The following is a 24,516-nucleotide window of genomic DNA, read 5'->3' as shown; positions in this document are numbered from 1 at the left end:
ATCTGTGCAAAGGACAAGAAGTCCTGTGATTTGTTCAGATGCAACTTTGCAAACCTCAGCCATGCTGCTATGACCTTTTTAGAGAGAAGAGACTTTCCCCTGGTAACCCTTCAATACAAATCATACTTGCTCAGTCTTTTTCTACTTGCACTGTCATGAATTTTGACATTTAAAATGCTAAACAAAGCCTGTAAAGTCGGAAATAGAATTCTTTGGTGTTTCTGCAGTTTCTCTGGCCATTGCATTGTCTGGCCTCAGGGAGAATTTTCTTGGATGTTACTCCTGAGAAGATTGGCAATTGTTTTGAATGTTTCCCACTTGTGAATAATCTTCCTCACTGTAGAATGATGGATTTTAAATTGTTTGGAATTGACCTTTTAAACCTTCCCAAATCGATGGGTGGCAAGAGTTCCTTTTCTAAGATAATTGCTGATCCTTTATTCTTTGCCACGGTGTTAACACACACCTCAATGCCAGAGATCAGCAAACTCCTACATTTTCAGCTTTTATAGATGTAGTTATACTTGCTGATGATATAACTGATCAATGGCACTGTGTTAGCAGTACTTAGCTGCTATTTCACCTCATAATACTATGAAAGCAGTGAGAAATTTCCTCATGGGAAGAATAATTAACCAGCAGAAAGGATGGCCTTTAGGGTTTGGTGCTCCATCACTTGAGGCTTTTCAGATATGTTTTATTTGTAATTTTCCTTTAACAACCATACATATTTTGTATGACAGCATATTGACTGGGTCAATATACTTTTTAGACAATGCTAACAACAATAATAAGGGACACGGTGGCTCAGTGGTTAAGATGCTGATCTTGTTGATCAGAAAAGTCAGCAATTCAGCAGTTTAAATCCCTCGCATCTGACTCTTTAATCCTTCTCCATGTATCCAGTAGCTGCTTTCTTAATGTTTGGAGATTATTTTTTGAAATTGTTTTACTTGGGTTAGATCTTTAGAATAAAAGTTGGCAGTTATCTCAAATGATTATCTTACATGATTATATTATGGTAATTTTTAATATGAGTTAAACAGGAGTAAACTGAATGATGTATAAGACAAAAGGGTGGTGCACTCAAATGGGCTATTAAGGGGGAAATGTTTGGAATTATTAAAACTAAGATGGAATATATTTAATAATGAAATAAGAGTATGTGATGAAATTGCAAATATGACGGAAAAAAGTAAAAAAGTATAATGTATGTAAATTAAGAATATAAGAATTTTATGATATTATGTAAAGAATACATGAGTGTAATTAAAAATGGAATAAGGAATTGAAAATGAATAAAAGCGTGAAAAATATAAGAATATTTGTGAAAATTTACCGAAAATGAAAAATGCAATGATATGATAAGAAACTGAATATGAAAGATAAATATGTAATTATGGACATGTTTGTATGGAAATGTAAAAACCTGGAACCACATTGTTCACCAAAAGAGATATTTGTAAAAGATAAAAATAAAAAACTTTTTACAAAAAAAACGGACCTAACAAGGAAATTGTGGTGTCCTTGTGATAATTGAAGCACTTCTCCTTCCTTCATCACCTCTCCAAGGCGGTTTTGACTCTGTAGGGCAGGGGTCCCCCAAACTCGGCAACTTGAAGAGTTATGGACAATAACTCCCATAGCTGGCTGGAGAATTCTGGGAGTTGAAGTCCACAAGTCTTCAAGTTGCCAAGTTTGGAGACCTCTGCTTTCGGGTCTCCTAGCAGATACCAGCTGGTTTTCACTCAGCTCGGCAGAGCTCCACTGTTTTTCAGCCGTTGCCACCATGCCGCCAACCAGTCTCCCCATTTGAGGCTTTTCAGAAGAGATGAGACAGCCACTTGTCTGACGTAGTATAGGGCCTCCTGCTTGAGCAAGGGCTGGATTAGAAGATTTCCCTTCCAAATTCTATTCTGTTCTTTTTTAATATTATTTTAAAAAGATGATATTTTACAATAATCCCATTTCATTTCAACTGTGTGTCAACTAGGTATATATATCTTGTGCTTACAAGTATAATTAATACTTTTCTTACCAATATAACAAGAATCACATTTTCTTATAGCCATTATTTAATATATCTGTTATTATTTTTAACAATCTTAACTTATTGCTCTATATATTCATCTGGTCCATTTTATTTTATTTTCTAACCATAAAATAAATTCTATACCATATAATATTCCATTTCTTCTTTTTCTTTAATTACCAATGTTAACCTTTTCATCTCTGCACATTCAAATATTTTCTCAATTACTTTTCCCTCTATTGGTATCTTATCACTTTTCCAATTCTGAGAAAATACAATTCTGGCTGCTGTTAATACATGTATAATTAAATATGTTTTTTCTTTACTGTAACCTTCAGGTACTATTCTTAATAAAAATATTTCAGGTTTCAAATCTGTGTGTTTTATCATTTTTTGCAACCATATGCGTATTTTTGTCCAGTATCTTTTAGCTTCTATACAAGACTACCACATATGGTAATATGTTCCAGGTGTCTGGTGGCACTTCCAGCATTTACCTGATTTATCTTTGAACATCTTAGCTAATTTTGCTGGTGCAAAATGCCATCTATAAAAAATCTTAGCATTCTTTGTATGCTGTTGATATTGTTAATTTATAATTCCTATCCCATTTTTGCCTAGCCTATCATTGCTTTTTTTAACTTGTTCTTCTAGTTTAACAACTAATAAATAGCAATATAATATTTTAATCTTCCAACTTATATTCTATTCCTATTCGTACTTTATCCAATTCTGTCAACTCCTAATGAATCCCTTCAGCTTTAATCTCTTTTTCATATCTTGATTGTATTTGCATATATAAATACCAATGCATTTACAGCCCTTGTTCATTCAATTCTTGTTTAGTATTGAACTCACCTTTTTTCATTTCCCATTTTACAAACATTTGGGTGTATGAGTGCTTCCATTGTTGATAGCCAGACTGGAATCTTCATGTTATGTTGTTCTATAGTTTTTTCTCATACTAATAACAATGCATTCCTGACCATATGTCTTTGAAAATATATATTTTCCTTCTCCCATACCATAGAAATGCATGCCAGCCCAGTTGTAAATCATGTCCCTCTAGCGTTAACAACCTTCTATTTCTCAGTGTTATCCATTCTTTCATCCAGGTTAATACTGTGGCCTGATAATACCTGTATATTTCCCAAGTAGGTAACCCAAACCCTCCTCTGGTTCTCACATCCTAAAACAATAGAAATGAAAGAGAGTGAACTTTCTTTTTCACTTGACTGTATTTGAAAAAAATCATTTGCATTGCTAAGAATTTGTGATTGATCCAGTCAACTGAATTTCATAATTTTTCATTGTAATGAAAATGTAATAGTTGTTTTTCCTCATGTTCTGCAATCATTAAAGATGCCCTTTTATTTCAATCTTATAGATGAAGAGGATGGCGATAAGAGCACTCTGGACAACTGAGGATAACAAGCAACATTGAATAACAAAGCAAGTCAGTCCAGAAATCAAAACATTTTACATTTCCTTCAGAGCGCCACACAATTCTTCACCTTCCTCAAGAGGTAAGAGAGAAACAAGAGAAGAGGAAGAAGAGATTTCTACCTGGGAAAAGTAATGTGTGAAATTCAAGCATACGTTACATGAGAAGTCAATAGAGATTATTTTTCCATTCAGCTAAAGAAGGAAATGAAAACGTCATTGGGGAGAAAAACGTCAACTGGAAAGCCACGTAGAGCATACAGTGTTGCAGGCCTCATTCTGGAAGGAAGAAAATGACCGGTAAATCAAAACATATCTAAACAAGGAATAGTCCATATTTTTTATCTCCTCAAGAATATTAATTGTGGAAAAGCTCCATAGATGTGCCAGTTGTGGGAAAGATACAACTTGCAAATCAGAGTTGATTATGCATGAGAGGATTCAGACTGGAGAAAAGCCATACATATAATCTGAATGTGGCAAAACCTTTGATCAGAACAACTCGGTTGTGGTTTTTCGAAAGATCCATCCAAGAAAAATCCCATAAGTGCTCCAAATGCGGTAAATTCTTTAGCAAGCATGGCCACTAGGACTCATACCAAAGAGAAACGGTTTGAATGTCCTGATTGTGGGAAAAGTTTCCGTCAGAATTCCATGCTGGTGACACACCAGAGGACTCACACAGGAGAGAAACCGTTTGAATGTCTTGATTGTGGGAAAAGTTTCAGACAGAGTTCCAATCTGGTGAAACACCAGAGGACTCACACAGGAGAGAAACCCTTTAAATGTCCTGATTGTGGGAAAAGTTTCAGTCAGACTTCTGACCTAGTGACACATCAGAGGACTCACACAGGTGTGAAACCCTTTGAATGTCCTGATTGTGGTAAAAGTTTCTGTCAAAATTCCGGCCTGGTGATCCACCAGAGGACTCACACAGGAGAGAAACCCTTTGAATGTCCTGATTGTGGGAAAAGTTTCCATCAGAGTTCCAACCTGGTGACACACCAGCGGACTCACACAGGAGAGAAACCATTTGAATGTTCTACTTGTGGGAAATGTTTCTGTCATAATTTCAGCCTGGTGAGACACCAGAGGACTCACACAGGAGAGAAACCCTTTGAATGTCCTGATTGCGGGAAAAGTTTCTGTAATAATTCCAGCCTGGTGATACACCAGAGGACTCACACAGGAAAGAAACCCTTTGAATGTCCTGATTGTGGTAAAGGTTTCAGTTGGCATTCCAGCCTGGTGATACACCAAAGGACTCACACAGGAGAGAAACCCTTTGAGTGTCCTGATTGCGGGAAAAGTTTCAGGCAGAGTTCCCACCTGGTGACACACCAGAGGACTCACACAGGAGAGAAACCCATAGAATGTCCTGATTGTGGGAAAAATTTCTGTGATAATTCTAGCCTGGTGATCCACCAAAGGACTCATACAGGAGAGAAGCCCTTTGAATGTCCTGATTGCGGGAAAAGTTTCCGTAACAGTTCCAACCTGGTGACACACCAGAGGAGTCACACAGGAGAGAAACCCTTTGAATGTCCTGATTGTGTGAAAAGTTTCAGCTTTCATTCCAGCCTGGTGATACACCAAAGGACTCACACAGGAGAGAAACCCTTTGAGTGTCCTGATTGCGGGAAAAGTTTCAGTCACAGTTCCAGCCTAGTGACACACCAGAGGACTCACTCAGGAGAGAAACCCTTTGAATGTCCTGATTGCGGGAAAAGTTTCCGTCAGAGTTCCAACCTGGTGACACACCAGAGGACTCACACAGGAGAGAAACCCTTTGAATGTCCTGATTGTGCGAAAAGTTTCAGTTTTCATTCCAGCCTGTTGAAACACCAGGGGACTCACACAGGAAAGAAACCCTTTGGGTGTCCTGATTGCGGGAAAAGTTTCTGTGATAATTCCAGCCTGGTGGTACACCAGAGGACGCACACAGGGGAGAAGCCCTTTGAATGTCCTGATTGTGGGAAAAGTTTCCGTCACAGTTCCAACCTAGTGACACACCAGAGGAGTCACACAGGAGAGAAACCCTTTGAATGTCCTGATTGTGGGAAATGTTTCTGTGATAATTCCAGTCTGGTGAGACACCAGAGAACTCACACAGGAGAGAAGCCCTTTGAATGTCCTGATTGCGGGAAAAGTTTCAGTTTACATTCCAACCTGGTGAGACACCAGAGGACTCACACAGGAGAGAAACTCTTTGAATGTCCTGATTGCGGGAAAACTTTCAGTGATAATTCCAACCTGGTGACACACCAGAGGACCCACACAGGAAAGAAACGCTGAATGTCCTGATTGCGGTAAATGAAGAAGACCTATAGGAAGATTGAGTTGAGGAGAAAAGGGATTATGGTTTTGACCACAGGATTTCCAGGTTTATTTGTAATTCCTGCTGTGATCTTTTTTGCTTGGAGTTGCCTCCTTGTTGCCCTTTGAGAGCTGGGGCCTGAGAGCAGCATCAATGGACTGATAATTGTGTGGTTCTCCCCCCCACTTTGGTAGGGAGATGTGAGGGGAAAAATTGTATGGTAGATAATGTTTAATTTCTAAAACAGCATTGCGTAAGAATCTTGAATAGCTTTTGAAAAAGACAAATAAAGTGAAGTGTCAGAATTTCTGTAAACAGAACATGTTTCCTGTTCTTTCACTTGTCCCTCGGGGCTCCTTAATGTTATTTTCAAAAAATTACCCGTCAAATATAGGGAGGAACATTTTTTTGTAGCAGCGAAACTAATATTTTAGCTAGTTAGATGAATGATCCTGATTTTTCTGAGATTGGAAGACACCAAAAAATTCCAAGATTTGTTGCCCTAACACCATTCAGAAAGACAGGTTATAATTTTTTTTAGTAGCTCTCATTACATGAAGGACATCCAACAACCAGGACCGGGCCTGATGTGTGGAGAACCCAGGAGGCTCTTGGCCTGAGTCTTAAGTCCAACTTCTTTCGAATTTAAACGTGTGCAAAATTTGTAAAATTTAAAATAGTAAAAATATATTTAATCCATTTTGCCTTTTTCCTTGATGTCACATTTTAGTGCACCATCTTTATCGTATCTCATCTTATTATATTTAGTAGTTGGAAATGCTTGCAATGATCCCAAAGCCTCTGAATCTCTCAAAGGGCTATATAAAGATATCAAGCAACATTAAATAAAGGCAACTGTTGGAAGAAATATACAAGTCCAGTTCCAAACCGGGAGAAAGGCACTGGAGACAAAATGGAGGCTGGAGACCGATTGAAGAGAAGGTCCATTTATTGATCGACCGAACCACATGGGTTCTGGACAGCTGACCACATGGAGTTGGTTCAGAGTCTTATGGTTAGGAGTCAGAAACCCTTTCAATGTTCCCAAAGTCAACCTAAGAGTCAGAGGGGATGGTCTACAGGATGGGGTGAAAAGCCATAAGTTCCCACTCAGACAGAACAGCCCATTTCCTCAGAATCAAACTTTGAAGCTCAGATTGAAAGGTAAACTATGTGTTGTTTGGAGGATACTGGATCTTGAAAGCTGCAACCTTGAATTTGGGGCTGGAGTAGCAGGAACAGCTGAATGGACAGATTTTGTGGGGAGGAAGAAGGCCCAGTTTGGTGGCCATCAGCCTAGAGCCTGAGAGACTCTCATTTCTGGTCCTGCTTTAGGCATAAAGCCATCTCCGAGACCTTGGCCTGTCCTGTCCACTCAGGCCTTGGAAAGGGGAAATCTGCTTTCAAAAAACCTTGGCAAGGAAACTGCAGGGAAGTGGGAATGGAAGATAACTCCCCAAAGTCTATTTTTCCTACTGAGCAAACTTCTCAAGATTAGGAAGAGCCCCAAATGATTTCCAGCTTCATCCAATCAATAGAATAGCAATATCACTTAGACTTATATACTGCTTTATAGTGCTATACAGCCCTCTCTAAGCGGTTGTTCAGAGAAGCATATTGCCCCCAACAATTTGGCAGCTCATTTTACCCACCTTGGAAGGATGGAAGGCTGAGTCAACCTTGAGCCTGGTGAGATTCAGTCTGCCAAATTGCAGGCAGCTGGCTGCAGCAGAAGTCATTTACAGTACTGCACTCTAACCACTGCGCTACTGAGGCTCTTAGAATAATGAAACATGGAAAAATTAGTGGAAACATTCACTCTCCTTGCTTCCAAACCACGTCTCGATAGTATTCTTTCTTATCTGCATCCTTCCAGGGCCTAAATCTCACTAGAGGAAGAGTTCCTCTGAGCAGCCTTCCCAATCTCTACAGGGGTTAGATTTATTATGCCCAAACAGTTTGGGCATAAGACTTGGAGGGCAATAGTTTGCAGAAAGCTGATGTATAGATTCTTAGGGGTGACTCAGTGGAGATCAAAACCTCTCTACATACCAATACTTTATGACTGATTTCCTGTGGCTCCCAAGGATTTAGGACCCAGGAGGTTCAATGGGTCAGAACCTCAAAAGGAGCCAGCTTCCTTTGTGCTGCCCAGAGATGCTTCCAAGCACACCCATGCTAAATGCCTTGTGCTTCTGTAACTTGGCATACACAGAAGCCTCCATTGGCTCAAAGCAAAAAAGTCATAGACCCAGCAGGGCTAGAAAAGGGGGGCTTGGGAAGAGGAGATGACTGTCTGTATACGGTGAGAGAAATGTTTCCAAAGGGCATTTCAGAGGTTGGGAAAAAAAGGTTGGTAATACAGATGTGCGTGCAAAAATGTATCAAAGTCGCCCCACTCTTCGATACACATTCCTTTTTTTAGTTCAAAAATTTAATAAAACATACAAAACAACAAAAACAAATAATGGATCAGGAAAGGAACTGAAAAGAGAAAAATAATATAATTGCACCTTCTGCCCTTTTCTCTGTTGAGAAATTGTCATCACACATTCTTGCCGTATATGGAAATTACCTCTGCTCCGTTGACCATAATAAAACCTTCCTTGGAAACGGACCCTGGCCTGAATCCATTCCTCGGAGAAATCCAGCCCAACATTTCCTTTCCACATTACTCATATCTGTGCAGAGGAACAGGGAGATTTTCTCAATGAACTGATGGGAAGCAGTAACCAGACCCTCATGGTAGACTATTTAAGGGCTCCTTGGGCCAGGTTCAAATTTTTTTACTACCAGTTCTGTGGGCGTGGCTTATTGGGTGGGTGTTGCTTGGTGGTCATGTGACTGGGTGGGTGTGGCCAACTCAATGTCACTCTTCTCAAGGGGTGCCTCACCTGGCCTCTCCCAGCCATTCCTTGTCACACCCAGCCTCAACTTAACTATAGTCCTGTAAAAATGTTGTTCAACATTTTTGACTTTATTATCTACATATTATAGATGTACTTTCATGGACCACTGAAAGGAGGAAATGGCTCACATGCTTTGCCCAAGGCAACAGACTTTTAAGGGGCTGCCAGAAAGAAGGGGGGGGGGGCAATGTATTTTCCAAAGCACCAGAAGGCAAACAAGAAGCAATGTGTCAACTAAAAAATACTTCTTTGGTTTTTTTAGTTGCCAGTAGAAAGGGAGTGTGGGAAAGCAGTGCATTCCTGAAATGCTTCAGATAGTTGCTAGGCAGCCCAAAGCTGTTGGCACGCAAGGATATTACTAGAGAGCATGATCGATGACTCTTGGCTGTGGATGTGTCCCATTGGAGAATCCAGGGGGTGAGGAGAAGACTAGGGTCAAGGGGGAAAGGAATGATGTATTTTAGCGTCAGCTGCACCTAGCTAACGCCAACATGGTCACTCCTAATAAATTTTTTTACTCTGAGAGATGTGGCTAGAGACTTATAATTTGAACAGGGGTGGATTTGTTGGAGCCCTGACACAATGGATGGAAACTGAACAAACAAAGAAGCAACCTAAAACTAAGGAGGAACTTCCTGACAGTGAGAACAATTAACCAGTGGAATTCTTTATCTCCAAAAGTTCTGGGTGCTTGATCACTGGAAGTTTTAAAGAAAACACTTGACAGCCATTTCTCTGAAATGGTATAGGGTTCTTAGAAAAGTTCTTTCTAAGTGTTATTTTGTTATGCTGATACTTTTCCCAGGACCTCGACTTGGTTTGGCATCCTCAGTTTTCCTGCCTGAGCAGGGGGTTGGACTAGAAGACCTCCAAAGTCCCTTTCAACTCTGTTAAACACACATGTATTTATGCTCTGGACTATAGACATTGAATGCATGTATTCTAACCCTGAAAAATACCTGGGCAAAAGAAAGGCAGTAAAATCACTCTAGGTGTAGGGACAGTATAAAATATTAATATATGATAAACAATGGAACAATTAAAAATAATAGCACAGAATTTTATCTCTCTCTCTCCCTTCCTATTTCTTTTTCTTTCTCTTTGTTTCTCTCTCTCCCTCTTTCTTTCTTGCTCTTTCTTTGCTCATTTTTTCTGTTTCTTTTTCTTTTTTTCTCTCCCTACCCTTCTTGCTCTTTTTTGCTCTTTCTTTTCTTTCTCTCTCTCACACACACACACACACTTTTTCTCTCTTTCTTTTGCTCTTTTTATTTATTTCTTCCCTCTCTCTCTCTCTCTCTCTCTCTCTCTCTCTCTCTCACACACACACACACACACACACACACACACACTCCCTCATGACACACACACTGGTCTTGAACGAAATGATTCGGCAAGCTCCAGAGAAGCAGGTGGCAGGAGAATGAAGAAAGTTCACCAAGGTACTCCGGCGGCAGGCAGTGGGCAGCTACGGGAAGCAGCCCCAAGAGTTCCTGCCCTCCCTTTCAGGGTGCCGCCACTGCCGCTTGCTCCACCACCCATACTCGCACCCAAAACACTCGGCCTGTAGCAACAAACACTGCACCCACCACACACCCCTTGCAGCTCCCCAGGCCCCCAACGCTCATCTTGCAGCTACACCTCCCATCTCACTCCTCACCCCAACACAGTCGTGGTGCAACGCTTCTCCTGGCCCTGCTCCTTCATACCCAGGGCAGCTGGACCAAGCCACACCCGCCACGACCAGCAACAGACCGCCTCCTCCTTCACCTCCCTTGAAGTCCTTGCCTCGCACTGCCCCACACTTTTGCCGCTCATTGGGGAGAAACCGGAGTGCAAAGCCTTTGTCCACATCACCCCTTTGACCTCGCACTCTGCCACCAATTAACTGCTGCCCCCCCCCGCCGAATTTCTCAATTCCCCGCAATTAACGTCTAGAAAAATCTGCGTTCTTTTCATAATGCCATCCAGCCGCAAAGGCCCCCACCAGGGCCCAATCTCCAAATCTTGCGGGGGAGGTTGGGAGGGCTGCTGAATCCCTCAGAGGAGTCTTTTTCAGGGAAGGAGCTGATCTGGAAAAGGGCTGGTAGCTTCATCTGCCCAGATGATGGTATTGGAGAGGACCAGGAGGCACCCACCCCTTTTAACTTGGGGAGATGGGAAGAGACCCTCAGATTGGGGTGGGGTCCCATGAGTCTCCTGGCCCTGTCCTGTTCCCAGTTTTCCCAGTGATGGAGAGTGGCTTCCTCTCCATCCGCACCTTTGCAGCTCCGGGCACTGGGGGATTGTCTGGATGGCCTCGCCTGACCGACCGGTCCTGCCCTCTGCCCTCACCCAACGGCTTCACCATGTGCCAGTATGAATGAAAAGAAACAGCGACAGACCCTGCCCCAGAAGAGTAGCAGCAGCAGCCACAACAGGATGAGAAACAGGAAAAAGAACTGTGAGCGGTGGCAGAGGTGCAAGAAGCCGACTCGGGCAGGGAGGAAGGAAAGTCCCAGCCCACCCGTTCTGGCTGGCAGTTCTGCTCCCCTTGCTCTTCCAGGTTCCAGCATGCCGGCCAGATCGAACATGGGGTAGTTGACCACCCCGCCAGCAAACACTGGCTTGCCCACTGCTCCTGCCGTCACCGGGGGCAAAAAACTGGCAGCAGTTCTCGCTCCTGTCTCTTGTCCTGTGCCTTCCACTGCTGCTCTTTTGGGGAGGCAGGGTGGCACATGTGAACCACTGCCAGCCTCTCATTACTATTACTATTAATCTTCTCATCACTCCTTATCACCCCTCCACTCCCACTTGTGACTGTATGACTGTAACCTTGTTGCTTGTATCCTTATGATTTATATTGACCATCTCCTAGTATGGTTTGATTGCTTATTGTACCCTATGACTATTATTAAGTGTTGTACTTTATGATTCTTGACTCTTGACAAATGTATCTTTTCTTTTGTGCACACTGAGAACATATGCACCAAAACAAACTCCTTGTGTGTCCAACCACACTTGGCCAATAAAGAATTCTAACTATGTGCTCTGTGAGAAATGGTCAGGGAATGTAAACACCTTGACTCACTGGTCCAGAAATCCCTGCCTGATTCTTCCCCCTGTGACCAGTCTGGTCCAATTCAGCTTGATCTCAGAAGTTTGCTAGTGAATGTAACTCTATGGTCTGTGTGGATATTCATTGGGGACATTCCATGACTGAGCGGAGAACACAAAGTGTACCTCCGTACTCCTAGCCCAGCATTATATCCATCCTATCCTATACCCTCCCTATGCTCAGACTGAAGAAATTGGCTGTCAACTCACAAAGCATCCCTGACCTGCTCTCGTGTTGCCATAGGCAAGGGGGATGGGAAAGCGAACTTCGGAGGTACATCAAGGAGCTGGCATCTCAGTCAAATCAAGGCACATTCCAATTGGTACACTGAGGTCACCTCCACAGAAACCCACAGTAGCTGGAGGGATTGACTTTTACAACCCACAAATTTGCTTCGTTGGGGAATGTGACTGAAGACACATATTGGGGGAGGGGGAAACAGGGTCAGAGGCAAAGCCCGAATTAACTGAGGTCAGAGTTGGTTCCACCTAGTTCGTGCCACCATGAAGCTTCTAATAAATAACTGGACTTCTTTTGAAGCTTGGTTTGAGGCTCATGATTTAATTAGGGCATCTTTTGGAACCCTGGCACTGGCCTTGGGAGATATGCAAACTCCATGACTAAAGAGGTGAGGGGAAAATGTCTCCCAAGTCGGCAGCATGTGGATCCTAGGAGACTCAGACAACTGCTGCTAATTCACAGGAGTATAAGAAGCGGGGAGAAGGTACAAAGTAGATACTATACAAGTGTTCTCATCCAAAAAGAAAGCATGACACAATTTACCAAAAACAGAACCATGTGCCAGGTTAGGAATGCAAATTAGAATTTGGAAAAATAAGGTAAAAGAATACCTGTCTCCTCTAGACCAATTCAAATCACTGGATCTAGGCAGACTGCATCCCAGAGTTCTGAAGGAACAGAATATGAAATAAAATATGAAACAGGACAGACAAAAGTATAAATACGATGACTAGAAAGGTATTGAAACTTAGAAAAAGATATATATATATATACTGAATTTAGAAAGGAATGAGATAATTAAAAGTAAGATTGAGAAAACTAAGGGAAGGGAAAATTATTGAGAAAATGTTAAAGTAGCAATAAGATATGGAATAGAACACAAAGATGAATATGAAATTGAATTTGTGTCTGTATGGAGAAGTGATAACCCAGGACCATACTATTCTCAAAAAAAGAAAATTTATTTATATTATGTTTTGTGAAAACCCAAATAATTTTTTTATTTAAAAAAAAGTCAAACAAAATATATCAGTTCCAATCTCTTCCATTTTAAAATCTGAATTCTTATATATCACAACACATTACCTTGCAGAACCCCCTTCCTGTTCTTCATCTAATCATTATCTCTAGCTCTCCTAACTGTGTAATTTCTTTTCATTTTGTTTGCTTTCTACATCCCCTCATTTTCTGGTCCTTTCTCTTAATCCCCCACTCTTTCCTTTATTATTTCCCTCCATTTCTTACTCCAATTTATCCTAGGTTAGGAGGATTCTAGCATCTTCTTAGGATGCTCCTAAATCCAGCAGATAAAAAAGGTTGTGCTTGGTAATATGAGCAGGGGGTTGGACTGGATGACCTCTGAGGTGCCTTCCAGCTCTATGATTCTATTGTATTCGGTTCCCTTTTATGTTCTGTTCTAATCCCTATTCTATTTTCTATTTTATGCAGTTTTGTTTTCTATTCTGCCCTATTTTCTAATCGGAAGCAGTTCCATAGGTGGAACTGAGGTAACGGAATGGGAGGCAACTGGCAGTTGGAACAGAGTTCTTTTCAGGTGGGGAGGGGGAGTAGAACTCCTTAGCACCAGAGTTTGTTAAATAATTTCTGCATAAGAAATACTAATGATCCGATGGTCATTTCAAAACATGCTTTCTTAGCAAGCATCTAGAAGCCGATAGGAACATACGTGCCATATTTTAAGTTTGTAGGCTTTATGGGGTTCTGGAGATGTTGTGATGCCGCATGAGTGGTTTTTCGTTTTTATATATAGAGATGAAAACATCTTCCAAATGCTTGGTAGAGGCTGAACAAAGCGTGTTTTTCCACCTCCTGTCACTAGATGGCGGTCAGGCCACATCTGTGCCTAGAAAGGCATCAATTCAGTAGTGCCATCTGCGCTTGAGCTTAAAAAAAGCCGGTTTAAACCATTGAGTACTGCATTGCTAGAAAGGATGGGAGGAGTGGAGAAGCTCGGGGAACTTCCTCTTCCGGATATCTCATGGAAGGAAGGTGGTGCGCAGAGAGGTTTCTGTGCTTTTCCACGGATCGAAGCAGCGGCTGGCAGGTGAGGTGGGGGCAGCAGGTGGGAGGAGAGTCCGAGAGCAAGTCGGGCTGTTCGGTTCCCTCCGCGGCCTGGGAGCAGAGAAGCAACTGGGCTGAAGCGTGTCAGCTGCAGGTTCCTTCCCTCCCCAGATCGGAGCCCGCTGGGGCTGCAGGCTATGAAACTGGTGGCTGCAATTCTCTGCTGGGGGGAAGATCTAAAAAGCCTCTTTCAAGCGACGGTGGATCCTTTGGGAATGGCTCCCCTCCAGAGGTTGTGGGGGCTCCGTGACTGGAGGGTCTTCGGAGGAGATTGGACAGCCGTTTGTTCGGAATGGAATTGGGTCTCCTGCCTGAACAGGGAATGGACCAGAAGACCTCCAAGGTCCCCCCAAAAACTCAATTATTCTGTAGTCGACCTGATGTTTTCTGGGCAACAAGATCGGACTTTTTTAGGTTATTGTTTTAGGTTTTTTTAAGGTTATTGTTGTTTTGTTTTACTTCCATTTCTAGCTTACAAGCACCATGTTTCCATATTGGTTCCCCCAATAGTATTAACTAGGTTCAACTGTGCTTAATGCAGCACTTTTTTAAAAAATAGCTATTGATCAGATTGCTTAGTGACACAGATGCCAATCCCAATTGCAGTCAGTAAGTGAGGACTACTTCAATTGAGATGTCACCAAAGGGATTGTGGAAAATACTTTCTGCCCTTACTTGGAGCTCAGGGCTTCCATGGGCAAAACTGGTGCTTCCAACCTTGCAGAGGCTTGAGGCACCATTTCATCAGTTAAAGCCCCACATCTGTAAAGTTAGTGTCATGCAGACTGAGAGGTGTGGCTTGGTAAAAAAAAAAAAGACAAGAGTCCAAGTGTGGGTGTGTTGATAAGCCCACACATTTATTCATCTGAATAAAGATGGGTCCCTCTGAAGGAGGAAGGAACCCAGAACTAGGGATGGGATTCTACCAGTTTGTTCACCTCTTAGAACCGGTAGTTCTGAAGAGCAGCAGACAGAGAGCATACATAGAACTGGTTCTATGTCTGCTGCTGTGTTGGCTTGCCCACCCGCCTGGGCTCTTACCTGACCTTTATTTCCTGCTTTTTCAACCACTGCTGCTTTGCGCAACACAGCTGCCGTTGAAAAAGCAGGAAAAAAGGGCTTTTCCAACCACATTTCTTTGCTTTTGCTTCATTACATAAGAGGCAGCTGGCACTTGACAGATAAGATATAGAAATATAGAAATTATAAAAACACCTTGGTTCTTTTCTTTTTCAGCCATCCTGTTGTAGATTTCCTGATGTGTTCTGCGATCATTGTCCTGTTGCATAATCCCATGTCAGCCTAGCTTTAGTTATTGGTCTCGTCTGTGCAAAGGACAAGTGTTTCAGAAGTCCTGTGATTTGTTCAGATGCAACTTTGCAAACCTCAGCCATGCTGCTATGACCTTTTTAGAGAGAAGAGACTTTCCCCTGCTAACCCTTCCAAACAAACCATACTTGCTCAGTCTTTTTCTACTTGCACTGTCATGAATCTTAACATTTAACATGCTAACTGAAGCCTGTAATATTGGAAATAGAATTCCTTGGGTGTTTTTGCAATTTCTCTGGCCATTGCATCATCTGGCCTTAGGGAGAATTTTCTTGAATGTCCACTCCTGCGAAGACTGGCAACTGTTTTGAATGTTTCCCGCTCATCCTCGCTGTAGAATGATGGATTTTAAATTGTTCAGAATTGGCTTGTTAAACCTTCCCAAATCAATGGGCGGCAATAGTTCCTTTTCTAAGATAATTGCTGATTCTTTATTTTTTGTCACTGTGTTAACACACACCTCAATGCCAGAGATCAGCAAACTCCTACAATTTCAGCTTTTATAGATGTAGTTATACTTGCTGATGATACAATTGATCAATGGAATTGTGTTAGCAGTACTTGGCTGCTATTTCACCTCATAATACTATGGAAGCAGTGAGAAATTTCCTCATGGGGAGAACAATTAACCAGAAGAAAGGATGGCCTTTAGAGTTTGGTGCTTCATCACTTGAGGCTTTTCAGATATGTTTTATTTGTAATTTTCCTTTAACAACCATACATATTTTTTATGACAGCATATTGACTGGGTCAATATACTTTTTAAACAACGTTAACAACAATAATAAGGGACACGGTGGCTCAGTGGTTAAGATGCTGATCTTGTAGATCACAAAAGTCAGCAGTTTGAATCCCTCGCATCTGAGTCTAATCTTCATGTATCCAGTAGCTGCTTTCTTAATGTTTGGAGATTATTCTTTGAGATTCTTTTACTTGGGTTAGATCTTTAGAATAAAAGTTGGAAGTTATCTCAAATGATTATCTTACATGATTATATTATGGTAATTTTTAATATGAGTTAAAGGGAAGTAAACTGAATGATGTATAAGACAAAAGGGTGGTGCACTCAAATGGGCTATTAAGGGGGAAATGTTTGGAATTATTAAAACTAAGATGGAATATATTTAATAATGAAATAAGAGTATGTGATGAAATTGCAAATATGACCGATAAAAGTATAATGTACATAAATTAAGAATATGAGAATTTTAAGATGTTATATAAAAAAGATATGAGTATAATTAAAGAAAAATGGAATAAGTTAAGAAAGGAATTGAAAATGAACAAAATAAGCGTGAAAATTTACAGAAAATGGAAAATGAAATGATATAATAAGAAACTGAATATGAAAGATAAATATGTAATTATGGACATGTTTGTATGGAAATGTAAAAACCTGGAACCACATTGTTCACCAAAAGAGATACTTGTAAAAGATAAAAATAAAAAACTTTTTACAAAAAAAAAAAAGACCTAACAAGGAAATTGTGGTTTCCTCAGGATCATTGAATCACCTTGTTAGTGTTTGGGGACAAACCCCCAAGCAGAGTGCACAGCAGCAGTCAAGCCAGGCAGCCACGTGAGAGAGGCTGGGCCCAAGAGTATACACACACTGGAGACAAAAACACTGTTTGTAGTTTTAAATAGTTATTTAATTCATTTAGAGTTTAAGCATTGTCATTAGTCCATATGTCATTTTCCAATATATCCATCCAGTAACCTAGTCCATTAACTAGTCAGTACAATGTCTTTATCTGCTTGTACATCTTCTCCTCCCGATACCTTTCTCTCGAAGACAACGCTGAGTATTCACAGGATATCAGCTAACCAAGTAAACAGTCCTTTTGTTCAGTAGAAACGGTATCCAGCACAGTAGCCAACAAGCAATAACAAGCAGACGTCTCAAACAGGAGTAAACAGCAGGCAGCAGAGAGCAGAGAGACCAGGGACCAGACCAGAGACCAGACCAGGGAGTGTTACATTTCTCTCACTGCCTTCTATTGCTGCTTCATCCGTACCCTTAATTATCTAATTACATTGCAGTTTGGTGCTTAAAGCTACAAACACTTAAACCTAGGTTCATATATTTATTCACCCAAACCTAGTTGGTGTATCAATATACCCAACATTCTCCCCTTTTGGGTGATATAAATATATAATACCCTTACAATTTAAACCCATACTTTTCACAACTCTCTAGGTGCTTAATGGCACCTTGGGCTTTAGTAAAATTATCAGCTATATTGTCCTCCGACATGCAGTACTCCAGCTGTATCATTTTACACTTTACAGATTGTCTAACGTTTAGGTACCTTAAATCCGTATGCTTGCTCCTAGTTTTTACTGCAATATTTGTGGCCATTTGAATTGCTGCCTGATTATCTTCATGTACAATTATAGGATAATTTACAGTTATACCCATATCATTCATCATTTGTTTATACATAATTAATTCAGTACATAATAACGATAAACAGGAGAATTCTGCCTCCATAGTAGACAAACTTATATGCTGTTGTCTAATTGACTTCCAACCTATTAATGTCTTACCCAGCATTATGGCTGTTCCTGAAGTCGACTTTCTTGTGTCTCTTTCTGATGCAAAACTAGCATCTGCATAAGCACTCAGTATGAGATCACCTTTTGGTTCTAGATACAGTGCATGGTGTAATATTCCTTTAAGATATCTTAAGATTCTCTTCAATGCTATCCAATGACATTGAAGCGGATCATTATTATGTCGTGCCAGCTGATTAATACTATAAGCTATATCTGGCCTTGACCAATTGCTAATGTATGATAAGCTACCAATCAAAGATTGATATATTGCCTTATCAAACTTGGGACTTTGAGCATCCATTTTGCAAATATCCTGACTCATTGGAGTCTTTGCAGGCTTACAAAGTTCCATCTTATAATCTATTAGCAATTTAGATATCTTATCTTCCTGAGATATCTTAAAACCTTTCTGTGTTTTCAGTATATTCAAACCTAGATATTTCTTTATCTCCCTAATTGCTTGATTTTTATTTTCTTAGCTAATGATGCTATTATTTTATTTGCTTCATCATTAGTCTCAGTAATCAAAGCAATATCATCAGTGAATAATAATAATAATGATATTTTCCCATTTGTCTCCCTTTTAAATAGACATGGATCGGCTAAACCAGCTTTAAACCCTATATTGTTCAGTTCCTTTACAATATACTGGTTCCATTCATAGCCAGATTGTTTAAGACCATAGAGGCTCTTTTTTAACAACCAACAATCATTATTATTTTCACCTTTAAATCCAATAGGCTTTTTCATATATACAGTATGTCTTAGTGGAGCATGCAAGTAAGCAGTTTCCACATCTAAATGGTTAACTATATATTTCTTGCTTGCTGCCCACACTAAAGCTGCCCTTAACGTTGCTGCCTTAAGACTAGGTGCAAATACTTCATCATAGTCATTGGCACTTTGTCTAAAACCTTGGGCTACTAATCTTGCCTTATGGATTATATTTCCATCCTTATCAGTTTTTATCTTAAAAATCCATTTGCAGCCAATGGGTTTTATACCAACAGGTAATCTCGCATTTTCATACACTTTCATATCCTTCAAGGATTTCAATTCCTTATTCATTGCTGCATACCAACTTTCCTTATCTTTAGAAGGATACCTTTTAATTTCATCCACAGTATATGGAACTCTATTAACCTGGCACACTGTGTTAGCCTGGTATCTATCAGGCGGTCTAGATACTCGTGTAGTTCTTCTGGGAATTACAGGGCTTGTATGAGGACTTTTTTGAGTTACTACCTGTTCATGTTCCTCATCTTGCTCAGCTATTGGTTCTATTTCTTCCTCTATGGGCACAATTTCTTCCTGTATTTCTCTTTTTACTTTATTCTTAAAGTTACAGGGATAATGAATGGGATTTCTATAGAATTCAATAATCACTTCTTTATTGTTATCCTGTTCTAACTTATCCCATCTTACGTGCTCTAGAAATTGGGCATTGGCACTACATAACACCTTAGATGTGCCTTTCTCCCAAAATCTATATGCCCTATGGTTAGCTTGGTAACCAATGAAGAAGAATTGTTTAGCTCTGTGTTGCCCTTTACGCCTGAGTTGTGTAGGGATATGCACCCATGCTGGTGCACCAAATGTGTGCAGGTAACTCAAATCAGGCTTCCTGCCATGCCACATGGTGAATGGTATTTCACCAGTAGTTGAGTTAACCACGTTGTTCAATGTGTTATTAGCACACATTGCAGCCTCCCCCCACACAGAATCAGGTAATCCAGAATCAGTTAACATTGATCTAACCATTGCCTGTAGTGTTTGGCCTCTTCTCTCTATAAATGCGTTGTGTTGTGGTCTGTATGGTGCAGATTTCTTGTGCTCTATTCCAGCTACCTTTAATCTATTCTGGAATTTGCTGTTAACAAATTCCGTACCATTATCTGTCACCAGGGTTATCAGTTGCCGTTTAGTCTTTCTTTCTGCAAACTTTAACCAGTTGAAGAAATGTTGATATGTTTCAGTTTTGCTTTTCATTAGGTAGCAAAACCCATATCTAGAAGTAATGGTCCATAATGCTCAGTATATATCGAGCACCCCCATACTGGGTTTCTTTGGACCTATAATGTCTGCAAATACTACTTCTAAAGGTTCTTTAGTTTTGAAACCATTTAGCCTATTTGCAGGCAATATTTTACTCTTATCTTCACAGCAGACATTACAACATAAATATTTATCACAGGGTTTTAACCTTATTCCTTCAGATAACTCTACTGTACGTTTTAGCATTTTAAAATTTACATGCCCCAAACGCCTATGCAATAAATGGATACATTCATTATGAGGCTTTATATTGTTAAATACAGTCTGTGCCTCCCCTTTCTTACTATCATGTAAGACATACAATGCTCCATTTAAAGCTGCAGTTACCCTTTTGTTATCTTTTCAAGTATGCACTTATTATCCTTAAATGTAACTACATAACCTAGTTTATCTAATACTCTCACAGAAAGCAAGTTCATCTTTAACTGTGGTACATACAACATTTTTATATTCTGGTTTAAACATGGACAGTATGCAATACCTTCACCCTTGGCCTTGAGGTGCCAGCCATTCGCGAGTGATATATGTTGAGAGCTTGTAGACATTTTTATAAACTTTGTCTTATCTCTCGTGATGCAGTGGGATGCACCGCTGTCCACCCCATAAATCATTCTTCACATCACAGTTGCTAAGCGTGGCTAGTTCAAAGGATTTCTTTGGCTTTTTACATTCTGACTTTTTCTTTTCTGCAGAATCTTGCCAAATGTCCTCTGCCTCCACAATTAAAACACTTTTAATTGTGTATGCCCGTCGAATAAATTCTCTTCTTCCGGGTGCTTTACTTTACTAAGTTGGTTTCTTTCAAGCCTTGAAGATAATTTCTCTTCTTTATTAGGCTTATCTTCTCTCAGCTAGTCACGTTCACACCTTCTTCTGGCTTCTTCTAATAGCCTGCCGGTAATCTCAGTTACTGATAAACTGTCTTTTGGCAATACTTCTAAAGCAGTCACAAAATCATCATAGCTTGATCCAATGAAGACAGTATGATGTATACTTGTTGCAACTCATTAAAGATAAGCTCTTTTTCTTGTAATTCCTGAAAAATGCTTTTCATACAGTTTAAATGAGTTAACATGTCTCCATTCTTCTCAAGATGTGTTCTAAACAGCTTCCGTGTAAGATTGATATGAGCTCCTACACTGTCTCGAACATAAATCTTCCTGAGACTCTCCCAGCAGTTTGCAGCATTTTCCTCTCCACGGATATGAATGAGTTGCTGGTCAGAGAGAGTCAGTCCTATGATGCACAAAGCCTGCTCATTCTTTCGTTCATAGTCTTGTATCTTTTTGGCATCCTCTTCAACAGTAGGATCTAAGTTAGATACATCTGGTGGGTTTGTTATTATGTCCCACAAACCTTCTCTTCGTAGAAAGTAAACTACATTTCATTGACCATGAAACATAGTTTGTTCCATCTAGTCTGGATATCATGGAAAGATTTGGCAAATTTACTTGTGCCATTGCTCTTCAGATATATAACTATTTAACAAACAGTTTGTTTTTACAGTAATATGCAACCCACACCAACTCTCACTGCTATAACCTGGTTAGTTAGACTGTGCTCACTGGGCCCATAACCAATGTTAGTGTTTGGGACAAACCCCAAGCAGAGTGCACAGCAGCAGTCAAGCCAGGCAGCCACGTGAGAGAGGCTGGGCCCAAGAGTATACACACACTGGAGACAAAAACACTGTTTGTAGTTTTAAATAGTTATTTAATTCATTTAGAGTTTAAGCATTGTCATTAGTCCATATGTCATTTTCCAATATATCCATCCAGTAACCTAGTCCATTAACTAGTCAGTACAATGTCTTTATCTGCTTGTACATCTTCTCCTCCCGATACCTTTCTCTCGAAGACAACGCTGAGTATTCACAGGATATCAGCTAACCAAGTAAACAGTCCTTTTGTTCAGTAAAACGGTATCCAGCACAGTAGCCAACAAGCAATAACAAGCAGACGTCTCAAACAGGAGTAAACAGCAGGCAGCAGAGAGCAGAGAGACCAGGGACCAGACCAGAGACCAGACCAGGGAGTGTTACATTTCTCTCACTGCCTTTTATTGCTGCTTGTATCCGCACCCTTAATTATCTAATTACATTGCAGTTTGGTGCTTAAAGCTACAAACACTTAAACCTAGGTTCATATATTTATTCACCCAAACCTAGTTGGTGTATCAATATACCCAACACACCTCTCCTTCCTTCATCACCTCTTCAGGGCGGTTTTGACTCTGTAGGGCAGGGGTCCCCAAACTTGGCAGCTTGAAGACTTATGGACATCAACTCCCATAGCTGGCTGGAGAATTCTGGGAATTGAAGTCCACAAGTCTTCAAGTTGTCAAGTTTGGAGACCTCTGCTTTCGGGTCTCCCAGCAGATACTGGCTGGTTTTCACAGAGCTCGGCGGAGCTCCACTATTTTTCAGCCATTCCCGCCGTGCCGCCAACCAGTCTCCCCATTTGAGGCTTTTCAGAAGAGATGAGACAACCACTTGTCTGACATAGTATAGGGCCTTCTGCTTGAGCAAGGGCTGGATTAGACGATTTCCAAGGTCCCTTCCAATTCTATTCTGTTCTTTTTTATTATTATTATTTTAAAAAATATTTTGTATTTTACAATAATCCCATTTCATTTCAAACGTGTGTCAACTAGATATATATATAGATATATATATCTTGTGCTTACAATTATAATTAATACTTTTCTTACCAATATAACAAGAATCACATTTTCTTATAGCCATTATTTAATATATCTATTATTATTTTTAACAATCTTAACTTACTGCTCTATATATTCATCTGGTCCCTTTTAATTTATTTTATTTTCTAACCATTGATAAAATAAATCCTATACCATATAATATTCCATTTCTTCTTTTTCTTTAATTACCAATGTTAACCTTTTCATCTCTGCACATTCAAATATTTTCTCAATTACTTTTCCCTCTATTGGTATCTTATCACTTTTCCAATTCTGAGCAAATACAATTCTGGCTGCTGTTAATACATGTATAATTAAATATGTTTTTTTTTTTTACTATAACCTTCAGGTACTATTCCTAATAAAAATGTTTCAGGTTTCAAATCTGTGTGTTTTAAACGTTTTTCCAACCATCTGCGTATTTTTGTCCAGTGTCTTTTAGCTTCTATACAAGACCAAAACGTATGGTAATACGTTCCAGGTATCTGGTGGCACTTCCAGCATTTACCTGATTTATCTTTGAACATCTTAGCTAATTTTGCTGGTGCAAAATGCCATCTATAAAAAATCTTAGCATTGTTTGTATGCTGTTGATCTTGTTAATTTATAATTCCTATCCCGTAGCTTCTGCCATTTATCTAATACTATAGCATATCCAAACATTTTTGCCCATGCTATCATTGTTTCTTTAACTTGTTCTTCTAGTTTAACACTTATATAATATATTATAGCTATATAATATTTTAATCTTGCAAATTATCTTCCATTTCTATTAGTATGTTATCCAATTCTGTCAACTCCTTATGAATCCCTTCAGCTTTAATCTCTTTTTCATATCTGGATTGTATTTGCATAAATGAATACTAATGTATTTACAACCCTTGTTTATTAAATTCTTGTTTAGTTTTGAGCTCACCCTTTTCATTTCAGATATCTTTATATCTAACAATAGTTCCCATTTTACAAACATTTGGGTCTATGAGTGCTTCCATTGTTGATAGCCAGACTGGAATCTTCATGTAATGTTGTTCTCTAGGTTTTTTTCTCATACTAATAACAATGCATTCCTGACTATATGTCTTTGAAAATATCTATATATTTTCCTTCTCCCATACCATAGAAATGCATGCCAGCCCAGTTGTAAATCACGTCCCTCAAGCGTTAACAACCTTCTATTTCTCAGTGTTATCCATTCTTTCATCCAGGTTAATACTGTGGCCTGATACTATATTTCCCAAGTAGCTAACCAAAACCCTCCTCTGGTTCTCGCATCCTAAAACAATAGAAATGAAAGAGCATGATCTTTCTTTTTCACTTGACTGTATTTGAAAAAAATCATTTGCATTGCTAAGAATTTGTGATTGACCCAGTCAACAACTGAATTTCATAATTTTTCATTGTAATGTAAACGTAATAGTTTTCTTTCTCATGTTCTGCAACCATTAAAGATACCCTTTTATTTCAATTTTATAGACAAAGAGGATGGCGATAAGAGCACTCTGGACAACTGAGGATAACAAGCAACATTGAATAACAAAGCAAGTCAGTCCAGAAATCAAAATATTTTTCATTTCCTTAAAAGCACCACAGAATTCTTCACCTTCCTCAAGAGGTAAGAGAGAAATGGGAGAAGAGGAAGAAGAGATTTCTACCTGGGAAAAGTAGTGTGTGAAATCCAAGCATACGTTACATGAGAAGTCAATAGAGATTATTTTTCCATTCATCAAAAGAGGGAAGTGAAAAAGTCATTCAG

The 24,516-nt window shown here is 39.8% G+C and overlaps 2 protein-coding genes across 2 annotated transcripts in view; both read left to right on the top strand.

The window, feature by feature from the left end:
* LOC113452067 (uncharacterized) overlaps positions 1-24,516 on the top strand; it is a 60,520-nt gene that overhangs the window by 9,819 nt on the left and 26,185 nt on the right. Inside the window, 3 exon segments of the mRNA XM_087922954.1 lie at positions 4,024-5,768; positions 10,919-11,054; positions 11,244-11,274. Of these exon segments, the coding sequence (XP_087779080.1) occupies positions 4,024-5,768; positions 10,919-11,054; positions 11,244-11,274 (1,912 nt within the window).
* LOC113452056 (uncharacterized) overlaps positions 14,020-24,516 on the top strand; it is a 36,682-nt gene continuing 26,185 nt past the window's right edge. The window contains exon 1 of the mRNA XM_087928391.1: positions 14,020-14,100. The gene's annotated coding sequence lies outside the window, so the exon portion shown is untranslated. The remainder of the gene's footprint in view (positions 14,101-24,516) is intronic.

This window comes from Pseudonaja textilis, chromosome 2 (genome assembly GCF_049901715.1).
Source record: "Pseudonaja textilis isolate UNSWEBS1 chromosome 2, rPseTex1.2, whole genome shotgun sequence".
Classification (NCBI taxonomy): Eukaryota; Metazoa; Chordata; class Lepidosauria; order Squamata; family Elapidae; genus Pseudonaja; species Pseudonaja textilis.
Note: the sequence above shows the minus strand (reverse complement) of the source record. Positions and strands in the feature narration are given on the sequence as shown.